At 39.4% G+C, this 15602-nt stretch overlaps 1 protein-coding gene across 1 annotated transcript in view; it reads left to right on the top strand.

The window, feature by feature from the left end:
• Nucleotides 1–17: 17 nt before the first annotated feature.
• The window catches only part of LOC100743090 (transcription factor AP-2-epsilon), an 84831-nt gene continuing 69246 nt past the window's right edge, over nucleotides 18–15602 (top strand). The window contains exon 1 of the mRNA XM_024370760.2: nucleotides 18–2544. Within this exon, the coding sequence (XP_024226528.1) occupies nucleotides 2266–2544 (279 nt within the window). The 5' untranslated portion in view covers nucleotides 18–2265. The remainder of the gene's footprint in view (nucleotides 2545–15602) is intronic.

The following is a 15602-nucleotide window of genomic DNA, read 5'->3' on the forward strand; positions in this document are numbered from 1 at the left end:
CGTGACACTAGCGGCCACGTGACTCAGATCGAGACCGCGGATCTTCGTCGTGGGACGTCAACATCCGTCGCACGACGCCCGAGGGATTCGCCGTTCCTCTCAACGCACTCTCGCCCGAGGATGTTTCGACGTGGATATTGATCGGTTGCGTTACGTCTGCAAACCGGCTCACGTTGTTTCCGATGTGGATCGTATCGGCCATCGATAAAGAAAACGCGTGTGTTACTTGTTGCTACATTGTGTCTGCGAAGCCAGAGAATTTCAGGCTATCATGGGAGACGCTAACAGACCCATCGAAGGACAACAAATTTGATCGGTGATTACCTAAAAATATGAATGAATGGAAACGATGATTGGTGATCGTGTTATGGAACGAGGTGATAGATACAGCTTCATCGACATCAACTTGTTATCAGTGATAATTTTAGAAATCAATACGTAAACTGTCATGTTTAATCGAATACATTTACAGAAAAGCCAGAATTTAACACTTTTGATCAATTAAAACATAAATTATGAACATGCGCGAATTGTTGTGCACGAGGTTTCGAGCATCGAAATCAGAAGTCGTGATGCCGATAGGAAGAGTGCGGGTATCGATAGGTGCAATCCTATTACCGGTAGCGGTCCGCGACTCGATTCCACGGTGAAATCGGGCCAAACAGGCTAAGTTGAATGTTAGAACAGTAGTAAGCAAGGAACGTACGTCACGAGCTTGACTCGCCACGTGACTGTTCGCAACTGGCTACGTTTTTACGTCTTTTCAGGACATTTGCGCTCGGCTCTCGCGGAACCGCCTCCTTCTTCCGAATGATCTAATCGCGTCGACTCGTTGCGAGTGCATTCGTTCTGTCACTTTCGTGCGTCATACTATAGTTTTTGCTAATATCACGCAGTCATGGACATCGATCAACGCGACTTCGCTCACATTTTCGAGCGACGATACGATGTCGATCGCGTCGTTTAATGCGAATCACACCGAACGAAGATATAGTTACGCGGTGACGACCGTGTTATTAAACTGCACGAAGAGATCGCCCGCAAGAATTCAGGTTTCTACGTCATCGATCAGCGAAACCGGTGGAAAGTCAGAGACTTTAATGCCCGCAGAGACGCGCGCCGCGGGATCGTTTTACGTCTGGTTTTAAAGTTGCGTTCACGTACACGTGAAGCGATTTCGTTCCAGTCGCTTGTTGACTGAAAGTCGATCGTTTCGTCGACGAATCTTACTACCTCCGGTAAATTTGGGTTCAGAATATATTTAAACACAGGCCAAAAGAGTGTAAACTTTATAATCATCTTAATTAAACCACAAACCGAGCTTCGATCAAGCTGCAAAGAAACATAATTCCTGCGTATCACTCCACAATAAGACACTCGAACGAGGATTTTTAACGAATTCCAAATAATCGTTAATTCCATCTCCGCGACCATCGAGTCGAAATCTTTAAACACCTGTTCACGATCGGAATTCGCGAAGTTTCTCGTTTCGTATACAAGTACTCGGCAGCAGGTATTCCTGCTCGATTCAGCGACCGATCATCCAGAGGAAAAAGAGGGTCAGGCTGGTTTGGAAAATTGGGTGTGCTCTGGCCGGGGTCCTGTTTAGCGGTGAGCGGCACCGTTATCGGGTACAGGCGATTTATCAGCCCATTGTCTTGGAGCGGGGTGAACGCGAACTCGATTATCGGGATTCGCCAAATCTGGTGGCTTTAACAAACATAAACGCAGATGTATGCGCGAAGAGGAAACAAGCTCGTATAGAAGAAAGTGATTAATGGGAGGAAGTCTCAACGAGTATAACTCTGATAAAATGTCAACGAAGCGATGTTCATAGGAGAAGATCGATTCGAATGGAAAGTGATTAATAGACCTGGAATCGTGTCGCAGATTGAAACCGTGGGAGGAAACTCTCGATCATCGATGACAATCTAATTAGTTTCCTTTTAAGAATGTTTAATAGCAGCGCTGTCTATTAAAATAATTTTATAAATCATCATTGAAAAAAACACATCCTGATCAGATGTATCTATTTAATCGTCAAAACGAATCGTCGAACAAACGATCACGTGAATAGAAAAGGGAATTGGGCACCGAAGGAAGGCTCTATGAACGTGCGTCCGTACTCACTGGATGAGTGGAGGTGCCTCGTTGCCACCTCTTGGCAACCGACGCAAATTGTCCCGTCGAAGACGAGACCCGACTGTCCGCGAATTCTGGTGATCGTGACCGAGGAAGCATCTGTGCCGGGAAAAGTGGCTCATCATGTCCGTGCTGGAAGCTGGTGAAGCCGACAGGTCGACGATGTCACCGCTGGACGAAGTCGTGTCCCCGACGAGCGTCGAGTCGGAACTGATGGTTACCGACATGTTGGACGAGCATGAGACCACGCTGAACGAACATAGAGACGGCAAGCGTAAGAGAGACACAGACGGCGAGGAGCTCACACCCAGGAAATTGCCCTCACTCACCAGGAACAACAACGACGTGGGCTTTGTCCTCGAGGAGAGCGCCGACGATGATCTCCACGAGGACAGGGATGATGTAAGTCTTTTCCTTTTCATCTCTCTTTTTCACATTAAGAAACGATTTTATTTATTTTGCGATAAACAGCTGAGTTTTAAGAACATTGGCCGTGTTGATTAATATCATTGATTACATTTCCTGATTCACATTATTCGATTCGACATTGAATACCGCTAATGGATAGGATTATTTTAAAGAGAAACACGGGAATGAAAATTCAAAAAGAATGTTTATATAGTAAATACTTTCTGAACGAAAATTCTTTAATTAATTTTTAAATGTATTGTTCATAAATCATAAAGTATATACAATTCTGAATACTTCAAACTATTTATGAAATGTGAAAACCGAGACGCGGAGCTCTTCCTTTCAAAACCACGTGAATGTACACGTCATGGTTTCCGACAAAACGGAATCGAAGCTAACATCGATAACACTTAATAACATGTGGAAGCATTGATCGCGCGATGTTATTTCTCCCTGTTCGCACAGACATTTCGACTCGACGCGAAAAATGAATATATCGGATGCCATATCACGAAACTTGAGAATACATAGACCGGTGGTATGTGGCAGCGTTTCAATGACATTTATCCTCTTTTAAAACGTACTCCATAACCCTGTTCGACGGACGGCTCTCAAACTACATTGCGTAGAAACTAAATTCTCACGTGGCAAGTGAAAGACCAGCTGTCGGTTGAAGTGTCCGCCTACGCATGGTTATACCTGCTCCACTGTCGTGAGAGTATTCAACTCTGACATACGGCAACAAATCAGGTGTCCGGATTCAGGACTATCATAAAACGAAGCTATTAGCGCGTCATCTTTACAGTCCAGGAAGCTCGATGCACGACCGCTCCTTATTTAGCTAAAGCGCCCTTTCCTTCATTCGAGTCGGAGACTGTCCTGTTTCTGAAGTGTTTCTCGAATCGAAATTTTACGTTTTACGTCTTTAGAAATATTTGAAGATAGTGGTTTTGTATGATTTATTGGTGATAACTGGGAACATGGAAAAGTGCTTCCAAGTTAGAAATTTTGTTTGATTGAGATCCCTTTCCCTTGGCTCTATCTGTTCCAATGAAACGATCGTTGAGTAGAAGATGTCTTTTCATTGAAAATGTTATGTTTGAGACCACTAGAAATATATAGTGTACGGTTTATTGAAAGTAATTGGCAATATAAAAAAATTCTAATATTACGAAGTTTTCTTTTTTTTTTAATTTCGCTAGTAACTGCGATAAACATTTTTGGAGCCTGAGTAATTTCATCCATGTAATTTTGTACTAATGATAGAAAAGCAGTAAATTATAATAGCCGTTCTTCTAATCTAGAAAGGCCTTTCTACAACTTGTTCTAAACATATTGGGTTATTTAAAAATGATAGCTTGTTAGTACAAATTATCTCATACCGCAATATGGGATGTAACTCAAAGCAGTTATCAGGCTTCTTCTAGCGCATAACGAAGCGCGCATAATCGTTTATTACGTCATACTGTAACGTTATAATTGCTATCGTAAAGACGACGCACACATTGCTTTAAAGTATTCATCAAGTGGCGTGTAGCGGAAATATCTAGAAACGGGACATTAAAAACAACATTCATACGTTTATTGCATCGACGTCTCGGTGAACAATATCTCCCATCATCTTCAAGTGAAGAAAGAAAGGATGTCGAAAAATGCAGTCAAGAATCGTTGGACGAAGCAGAGCAGTAAATTGCGACTTCTCTAAAATTGTTACTTTATCTGATGCTGCTTTTCAACGGACATCATACTTGCTAAATTTCACGCTCGTCATAAAATCCTCCATTACCCGTCTGAACGATCCACAAATACCATTCGCACGTCCTTGATTGATTCTTTCTTCATAGTGAACTTTAGTTTCTTTTTAGGTAGTCCCTAATTTATTGAATTTTGAACTAAAAAACTGCTAAAATACAAAAGGTCGCGATAGGTGATGAACATCATAAGTATTCGCAATTTTTTCTGAATGTCATCATCGACTCTCTTCCCCCTTTCTTTATCTTATTTTCATTTTACTTCTAGTTTGCTAAAATTAATTTTATACATAGGGAAATGTTTATTTTACTTTTAATTTATAGAAATACCTACATACTTCCATAGCGTCGTTCTTTGAAAGGATCATAAGATATCGCAATAGAATTCAATAGATCATACTTCAAATCATTATTCCTTCGAAGTTTCGGATGAACGTTAAAACATTTGCTTGAAACAAGCTAAAATTACAGAAGACAACAAAATATTTATTGATTTATTCTCACTTTCTTCATTTTTATTATCGTTATCATGGATAATTCTTTGTTCAAATCCTTATCTCGATCTTTCGATCATTTAAACGATCTAATTATCAGAAAAGTTATCTCGAGATAGGGATCGCGCACGAGATAAGTGATCGACGGTGCTCCTCCTCTCTGATTGGGCATCGTGATCGTTCGAGGAAGCGATGCCGCTGACCACTCTCGAAAACGGGGACAGAGGCCAGTGAGACGTGCTCACGCGTAGGCAGGATTGTCGTAAGATACAAGCCCATGTGCGAGGTCACGAAACGGGTTTCAGGAAAAATCTACGCGGGATCCTGAGATGTGACCACGCTATCCTATAACTACAGTCCTGCCACTGTTCGATGCAGCGATCCGACGCTATTAGAAGTTCCATTAACCGCTTTTCGTGCCGATACCTGTCCGCGTAAGAAAATTTTCTCCTGTGAATGGTTTCTCTTGTAGCAGGTGTACTGTAGGATTCAGTGAATAAATTGTTGTATAGATTAGATATATGAAAGCCAGGTATGTTTTAGACGAAATTGATGTATGGATTAATCTGATTACGAGACTCTTGGATCAATTGAAATGGGTGGTAGTAGCTTTTTATACTTGAGAGAAGGTGGATGAAATTGAAATTTTGGAACAATTTTTTCCTTAATTTTTTCTAGAAAATTCATCAGATTAATTTCATCCAATTGGAGGAAATTAATAATTGTACTGTGTATGATAATCAGATTTGAAACATGACACGCCATGGTTTCATATTAGTTAGCTAATACTAGATGGTATTACTACTTAAAGCAAAATTATATCTCAAATATGAAACATTCAGCAGACCAAATAACAATCATAGAATGAATTTATTTCATTTAAGAATTGTTTATCTATGCTATTAACAATCTTTCAAACTCGCTGTAAATCAATCTTTTCAAGCGGTTCAGGTAATGAAATAAAAAAGATGTGTGGAAATAATAAACACATAACGAAGAGTTAATATTTCTGAAATGCCTATAAAGGATATCTCAGTACTCTATTCGCGCATTGAGAGTGCATAGAAAAGCGCATTGCGTAGAAACACCGGAAAGGATAATAGGCGAATATCGTCCGATGTTGATGTTGTAGTATAAAGTTATGGATAATTTATTTACGTAATCCTGAGATGTTACTATTTTGTGTACGCAAAATCCCAATGAAACGCGTTTACCTCCGTGCCAATTCCAGGATCTATAGAGTAGCATCAAGGATTCCATTAGCCGTATTTCCAGGGGATGCGCCCGTAAAAATCATCCACGATCGTTCTCGACACGATTCTTCGCTCGAATGTTATCTCTGAATCTATCGTTCGTTCTTGTAACGTATAAAACTCATCTGCAAACTCTGATCATAATACATATGTACCTATAACCTACTTTGTTCAGAAAATAACATTTTAAGGTATTTTAAGGGATCAATCGTCATCCAAATCTATTAATCATTATCTTAAATGTTTAATCGTCGATCTTCCTCTATCCAAAATTGACAGTTTCAAAGCTGTAATCGCTGCGCAGATCTTTGATCTCTATACTTTCTACATGTTAAAATAATGGCTACTATACAATTAAACAAACAGTTAAAGGTTATAACGTGACTTTCACTTAGCATGGGGTATCCTCCGATAAAAATGCGTGGTTTTCGTGTCTGACTCTGAGCGTGCTCTTCCTGATTGGAAGCCGAAACGCACGTTATTAGTTTTAATTACGCCTGGTTATGAAAGCGTACCCTTGTCAGAGAAGAACAGCCGTAACTTAAATTCTCGATCAGTTTCGATGTTGTTAGAGGTGACTCGCAGTCGTGAACCTTTGATTAGCACTCGATGATGATTGGTTTTAGAGAGTTGAAGATTGGTACTTCGAACAGCTATGATATCATAAACACGTAACTAGTAATGAAATTTATAATAGATACTTCTATACACTATACGAACACTCGATTATTTCTTACGCAATTCGCAAAAGAACTTCTTGTATAAGGATTAAAGTAAAAGTAACAAGAAAATCGAGATAACAAATTTCAAATATCCTAACAAATTTTTAAAGAAGGAAAAGAGAAAAATGAGTCGCAAGGATTAGAGGTTCGGCATAATATTTGATGTTCCGTGAAGATTTACGGTGCAGAATATATTATATGAACACAGGAACATCGCTGCAAGGTGGTTTTGTCTCCTACGCATTTCTTATTACTGTGTAATAAAACACAAAAATCTCTTCATTTCCGACAAATTGAACGGCAAGTGAGAAGGTGGTTACGACACCTGTAATCTTCATAATCGTTCGCAATTTGCTCGCCAACGAAAACGGTCACTCAGGATAATTTGCATACGATTCGTGCGAATAGTTTAACATTGTTTCATCGTTGCATCTGGTCGTTTATCTTCTACTTCAATGTGTGTTTTCCTACAGAAGAACGCGTAAACTACCTCGATGAAGGATCTACTAATAACTCAATCTTCTATTCGTTATATAGAGTTATCCTGCAAATGGATAAATCACGAACATTGTTTCTGATACGACAACTTATAGCAGAATATTGTTTTCTTCGAAACGGAACAAGATTATTTTAATTCTAGGGATTTTCAATATTAGAGATATAATTTTTTAACCACAGAAAAGCATAATTAAGTTGAAACTGACTTAAAGAACGTAACAGAGTTAAAGCAATAATAACATACTAAATATAACAGTTCCTTGCTTCCTCTTTTTTCTTTTTGAATATTATCTATCTCGCCGTAAAAACTTGTACAAACTGTAACTAATGTAATCGAAGGAAGTCTTCCGTATAATTTGATTTTTTTAAAACTATTTCGACGAATATAATTTAAACAGTGTTTTAATCATTTAATTCTCTAGCTGCAGTGTATAATACTTTGAAGAAGAAAACTTTGGAAGTGTTTTCTTTGATGGAATAGTCGAATTCCGCTTCTATGTTGATATCAGTCTACGTTTTAATAACAGCCATTTTTTTAACGTTTCGCATCGAATGAAAAAACAATATGTACACTTTACCATTAACCACGTACTTCCAGCGAAAATACCTTTCCAAAAGATCCAGCAAGATTTCGACGTACAAAGATATCGAAGAAAATGAGCCACACTGTTTATCCACTAGCATCACTTATTAAAACAATTGGTTTACTTTAATCATTGATTCTCGATCGATGCTTGTTCGATTCTCCATTCATCATCCACAATTCATTCATCAACCAAATTTACACTCAACACTCAAGAAAGAAAAGAAAAAAACGCAGATCCCGTATATAATTTCATGTTTTCTTGATAATATTCGGTTTCGATCTCCTCATTGCACCAAAACAGCGATCGACGACAGTAAAAGGAATCAAGTCTAAATAACCAGAATTAAGGGAAGCAGCCGAGAACTGGAGTGCGTGTTCCCCATTTTGTGGGGTACCATGTTACCACCGGCTCAGCAACAGTGTGCCTGGAACGCGGACCGGCGCAAGTAAAAACAAGCGGAAGCGTGTAATTTCTCCGATCGATGATTACTTAGGCCGTGTTACCGCCTAACGATGCAACAGGCCGATCGCGATAGCCCGGAAATCGTGCACGCATCGATTCTCCCGGTCGAAGCCGGATTATCATTCGCGAAGAATTTTAACCGCTACCTTCGCCGGCCACCGAACAATATATCAACCGTCGTAGCCGGCGCACACGAGCCCGCCGTATGACTGTCATTATCTAAGATGCCACCGCGTGATTTATACGTGGCCTTTTGACTACCGAGTCAAGCCGCTGCGTTTTTTTTCTCGCGAAAATCTGTCGACTGGATAGGGGAAACGATTAGATAAACGTTTTCTTTGGGGATTTCTAGTCGATGACTTCGACGAGGATTATCTGTGTTCGATTGTGGTTTGGAAGTATCGAAGCTTTTGAAACTGAAGACGGAAATTTACTCGAGTCGCGCAGAAGTTAAATTTTAATCGACTTCGTTGAGGTTCGTACGTGGTTTCTCAAGAAACGATCCGTATGCAATGATATTGAAATTAATATAGTGATATAATATAGCGATTGAATAGGGATAAATAAAGTGATAGGATTATGATGGAAACGAAGAAAAGCATGTGACGGCGACTGAGATAATCACACTGTGTTTTTCACCATTTTGTTACCTTGAACATTAATATTGCATCGAATAGAAAGAAATTACCGATGATTAGCGTTGTTAAACTCAAATCGCCTAGAATTCTTAAGCAATAATATTTCTGATGGACGATTAAACGTAGTTTGTAATAGTCTCACGTTTCCACGTTTAGGATTATCTAAGTGATAATCTTTTGATTTATTCCAAGCCTCTTACTATACTAATTTGCAATTAGAAGAATGTTGCTGGACGTTTCAACGTATTATTTTTAAAATTATAGATAAATCGATGAATTATTCATTAAATTTACTTCACAATGTATCACGACAGTATAGGGATATTACGAAACTTTTTCCAAACAATTATACCAAATAGTAGCTACTTAACTTCGCGCTTAATCTTATTCGTAAAAATATTAAATTTGTGTCGAGAGTAGGTTTGAAAAATACTTTGAATAAATTTCCAGCTTGTACCGTCATCCAGCAGCAGCTGCAAGGAAAGAAGAAAAGGAAGAAAAAAGATATTTCACGAAGAAAACTACCGTGCAATCCGCAAATCCTTCCGTCGCGAAGGGAAAACGTCGAGCTTTACTTGGTCTTTTGTACATCTCGTCGTGGCACTCAACTGGGAGGTCTTTAAACCTGCTGCATCGAATTTTTCGTTTTATTGCATTATCCTTTGGTATAATAACCTTCATTTTATTGTTCATGCGTCCGCAGAAAGAGGAAGTGGGAGTTGACGATCCCTATTGTCGTGAAAAATCATATTATTCTACTGGCTTTATTAGCATTGGTTAAGTGACAAATAAATGGAAATATACCTTTCGATAAATTAATATTTAGCGAAGAAAGCAATCAGCTATCAGGCAATAGAGAAAATCGTGTTAATAATAGCACCATTGGGTTCCAACCAACTCACACTTTTTAATAATTTTCTTTTTAATTACTTTCATATTCATCGGTAATTACCAAATCTACGAACAGTCAATCCACTATTAAATAAACCATTTGCAACCACCAAACTGGCATCAGGTCAACCATCTATAAAATGATGCAGCGTGCAATCAAACAACAACTTCTCCATTCGCACATCTTACTGGATCAAACGGGGAAAAAATTTTCAGCGATTCTTCTTTCACGGCAGAAGTACAGTAAATTCGTGATTTCTGTGAATTCGTTCGAAGAATTTCCGCGGGTTCTTTGACAAGTCTCCGCATTGTGTAGACTCCAAGTGTCCTACGACAAGCTTCGTAGGCTGCAATAAAGATCTGGATTAAAGCTGACTAAGGTGGTGTAAAGGCATAAATATAGTTGCGAGGCAGGGTTGGAAGGAACTCGATAAACAACCGAGAGATCTGTAAATTTATCCGTGTAATGGCCGTTTTACTCAGCCGCTTGTATATTGTTATTACGAGCATCCTCGGTGCTCGCACGGATTCTCCGTTACCTCCGTTTATCCGGCAGCGGTTGGTCCCTCGCGCGGAAGCTGACAACTATAGATAAGGGAATGCGGGGCGATGTTTCCACGTTTGGATTAGAAACAGGTTCGAGCATCGTATTTCGCTAGTTCGACGTTGAGGGTTTTTAATTCGCGCGACTATGAATGGCCATTGAACACGGCTACTATCGCGATTGGCGATTCGGATCGGGTTCTCTCGAGTACCAGAAGGTAGCTACCTCTAGTAACGTCTGTGAATTAATGCTTATTGAGTAGCGTGATACTCGTGTGTACGTGCGTGTTCTTTGCTTATGGGAAACAAAATTGTAACGTATTCATTATTGGTTTTTACCTTAATTTGAAACCTTGGAATAAATAATTATCAAAAATATAGTCGTTTAATATTAGAGTATCCGAAGAAAATAACAAGTATTTCCATATTTTTGGACGGACAAGCAAATACCAATTTGTACAATTTACTTTTCAACTTGGGTTCCTTTGTTGCTATCTAAATTTCTTGAACTAACTTGACATGCGGTATCGAAACTCCATCCACGCTCAACCACTAAATTTTCCGCCACTATCTTTGCAGTCTTTTACGTTCATTTCAACATATGTTTATCGTACAATGTTCACCGTGCAACAGTTAAATGTGGTTCGACCTCTGATAACGCGCTCGTTTCGCGGACAGGGACAAGTTTGCCTCCAGGAGCATCCTTTTATCGTAGCATTCGTAACCAGTATACGATTATCGTGCAACCTGTTAACGTTCGCATTTTATTCTCGATTGCACCGTATTGATATGCAAATAGTAATGCATGCAAACCGCGTTGTATTAAGAATATTAAGCTCTTAATTTTAAACTTGAAAGCACAACTGTTTCAAACGATATGAATTGAAGAAACACGACAACTTGCGAGAATTATCTCACGGACGGTAATCGTGGAACTAAATTATGATTCGAGCACAAAATAAATAAATAAATCTGAAGCGCTTTCCTGCGCTCTTTCCATAGTAAGAAGTTCGAAAGAATAGAGACAGGAAGTGACAGTAACGCGCTGCTCATGTTTTGTAGTTGAGAAAACGCGAAAACTCGATTCGCGTTTCAACAGTGATTGAGTGTTAACCATATAAAACGGATATAACATGCGCGGTGTAAAATCATGTTCCCGGATGGCAAAGAAACATACGATTGGAAAAACTTCCACAACACTGCTAGCCGCTTTTATTATCCTCCTTATGCATAACATAGAGGCTGAAGTTACATTCGGCTTGTTACTCACGGCTTGATTCCGCGGATGGACGTGATTATTGAGAAAGGAACGGATTGCGTTGGAAACGCGTATTATATTTCCTTCGGGATAATTACTGCATAACGGATGATTAACTGTTACCGTTGATCCTTGTAGTCGATGTAAATGAACGTAGAATTCTTTCGTTCGAATCTGTTGTTACAAATACAGGAAAATGGTAAGCCTACTTGTCTGTGATTGGATAGAGAAGTATGGAAAAATGTGTGTTTCTATGGTGAGACTACGTAGCTATATTGAAAGTTTACCGTAATAAGAAAACATATTTAGGTTCAGTGATTTCTTCGAATGAAAGTTAAGTTTGAAATTTTATAAATCTACGTAGTAACTTATTATTGTGCCTTGAATTGTTTCAAGTAGTAAGTTTTAAAAAATATGAAACAAGAACTTTGAATCTTCCTATATAAAAATTTATCCGAGCAAATTATGAATTTTAACATTTTCGAACGAACATTGATCAAATTGCATGGCCTCTTCCAAACGACAACCAAGCGCTTACCATATATATATGGTAAGGGGGAAATCGCACAACGTGCATGCACCAAAATGAACGATTTAACGTGTTTGACACGAGAACTTTCAGACCAAGCTAACCATCAACCTCGACTAACCTCAAAATGATGAATTTTCATGAAGGACCAGAGAAAGAATCGGTTCCAGGAAGCGATTGCCAAAGAATGTCCGATTACTAAAACGAAGCACAGAAGGTACACGAAACGGAGCTCACTCTGTTTCGCAACCAAGGAAGAGACCAATTTCGTCGCGCTAATGCGCCTCGAAATTCGCACCTACGTCGCGAAAAAAATTTGCATCGCCTATATTGGACGTGTCAGATGGAAAGAACGTTGCTGAACAGCGCGGAGGATGTAAGACGAGGCAGGTTAACAGGCGTGCAGGCTAGCTACGCGTTTAATCGGGCGCCTTACGAAACCTTATCTGACATCTGTGCATTATCATACGGTTACAGTTTCGTAAAGATAAAAGATGAAAAAAAGGAAGCATCGAGTCTTGTCCAATAAATCGAAAATTGCGACGAAGAGAATTTTTGGCCCGAACACGGCCGAGTTCTTAGGCTCGATAGGTAGGCAGCCGGGTAACGAGTGCGAAATAAGACGCATACATTACGAGCTTTAATAATCCGAAGTCGATTTACATGGTAATTACTAAGCTTTCTGGTTCCAAATTACTTCTCAGCCGAGCCGTCAAAGAGTCGACGAGCAGCCGACAACGCATCCGAATAATAAGTATGCAAACGGTATGAAAGAAACAGCGAAGAGAATCGGTCGTTTACTGGAATGCGCCTTTTGATGCTGTCAACAAGGGAGAAAGAGAGGGAGAGAGAGAGAGAAAGAAAGCAAGAGTAACGACTTGCCGGTAACGAAATCGCTTTCCAAAGTGATGCTTATTCTAATTTTGCTCGTTGTGTGTTCGCGGTGCTCGTATTGTGAAATTGACGAAATTGGGTTGGCTGACTTTCGTTCGAATGTATAGCGTGAGATAAGGTAGCGAGACAAGGCAAAGGATAGTAATACAATCCAATTTTTGACGAAGTCAATGCTCGCGTCTTCGCCGAAACAAATTTATCGCTTCAATCTACGTATAATTAAAGTAGATGCGTATTCTGACAAACTCAATATTTCTAAGCAACCAAACATGTATGTGTATAGATTCTCGTGAGTGTATGCATTCTTGATATGCGGTATTCGGATGTTTTATTTGTCAGAATGACAGTTCGTCAAAACATGCATCCACTGTAACCAAAGCCTTAGTCCGAAGGATCTTTCAATCGCAAATATTTGCGTCGCACGTGAATACCAAGCTTAACGGCCACGATAAATAAACCTAATTACCTACAAACGTTTGTTTATCGTCTAAGCGCAGATCCATTCGTAAACTGTATCCATCGTATCCATGGAACCTATCGAGCATGTACGATGAAAAATGCGAGCAACGTACCAGGAATGCGAACCATTTGGCGGCGGGCCTGGCCGTATCCGTCGAAACGGTTCCGCGCGAACGCCTCGGAGGCCTGGCCAGCCTGGACGCGTTGCGATCGTCCTAACATTATCGCGGAATTCCGAGCATCGTTTCCAGCTTGTTATCAGCACGATCAGGAGATCGCGACGCGCGTTCAAATGGGCTCCCTCTAATGACACTGCCGCAACGATCGTGGACGAAGTCACGAACGAACCGAGTTCAAACGTTCCTACGGTCGAAGAAACGACGACACAGCGCGAGATTTCACCTTTCAGCTTATATTATTAGCCATTGTGCTCTGGCTCTGGTCGACGGCTCATCTCTGGGCCACCGATTATTTCGATTAGCCTTGAATGCCGGCTATTGTTTCAGACAACGCGATTCGTGTGTATCGATGGACGAGCTTCTTCCACACGCGGATACAACCGTTAACCTTTTCACGTCCTACTTCGACGTTGGCCGCCTTGTACAACCAGATGTGCACACGTTCGAATATGACTCATAGATTCGCGCGAGAAATATGAAATATGAATCGTATGGTCTGCTGGAGATGCGAGTCCCAGAAGACAGCTATGGAGGAAGCGCGAGGTATTTCACTCGGTGCTGCATTCAATGCAAAAGTTTCCGCCTATAGAATCAATTCGCGAGGCTTGTCAAAGTATGCTTTGGTTTGGGTTAGGTTGGTAGATCAGTTTAAATGTTCTTCCTTATACAGTAGGTCACGAAGGTGTGCGAACGTCTACCGTAGAGGATTTTTATAGATATATTATGCCCGTTAGACGAAACTTTTCGAAATTTTTGTCGCATTGTAACAAAATACGATTATTTTGATCCTATTGGTAAAATTTGGAACCAATTTGAAATTGTACGTAGAAGCTGCAAGGCATTTATTAGAAATACACATAAAATCACTGGATCAAGTTTCACGAGATTACCGCGTGAACGCGAGTCTGCTTAATGTATCAAAAGGCGAAAAATCCGCGAAGCGACAACAGAAGTAATAATGGAATCAATTATCAGTTCAGTAAATATAATAGTGTCAAAATGATGTTATACCGTGTAAGGTTGACAGAATTGCTGCTAGCTAATTATATCTATTATCGTTGCGCTAACATAATAATATGTGTTTTTACAAGCAAAGGATGAAAACGCGTCAATGCGCCAACACTTCATTTCCTGTATATCGTATTTCAAGGTAAGGAGCTTACAAGTGCACGGCGTAGATGTTACTATTGGAAATAGACTATTACGATGACATAAGTAAAATGAGAATATTTATTAACGCCTTTTATGTTGTAATTCGTTATTTCTAAATTTACGTTTGTAATTACGTAATAGGGATAGGAAAATATCTAGGTATAGTATACATACAATGGAATGTCAAGATATTTCTTTATATTATAAGAGATAAAGATTCAAAGTGACTATCATAGCGTTGCAATATATCGGTCTATCTATACATTCTACTTACATTATTGATTCTCAAACAGCACTTTAATCTACCAATTAAAATAGCATTAGCATTGTTGATCTTTGTATCATTATCAACTTCACCGAAACTATTTATCACGCCCATTAAAATATCTAAACAGCTCATAAAACATCGATTGTCTCGTTATGACGAATAACTCTCCGGATATCTACAATTATACAAATACTGGATCCGATAAACGCTTCAAATACTACTAATCTTATTCTCATTTTCAAATTACTGTTTCGGACTCACTTTAATCTCCCTCGTTCAACGTTACATCCAAAAAATCCACGAAAACTCGCAAGAGTGGCTTTATTGCTTTTTAATTATCTCGAAAATTACGATCAATCATCAACCAAACTTCATAAAAATTACCCTCAAAAAAAATCCACAAGAAATCGAAGAATTAACTTTCTTTATCACCTTTTAACTATGCTCTAAAAACGAATCTACCTCGTTAAA

Source organism: Bombus impatiens, unplaced genomic scaffold, assembly GCF_000188095.3.
Source record: "Bombus impatiens unplaced genomic scaffold, BIMP_2.2 scf_0044, whole genome shotgun sequence".
NCBI lineage: Eukaryota > Metazoa > Arthropoda > Insecta > Hymenoptera > Apidae > Bombus > Bombus impatiens.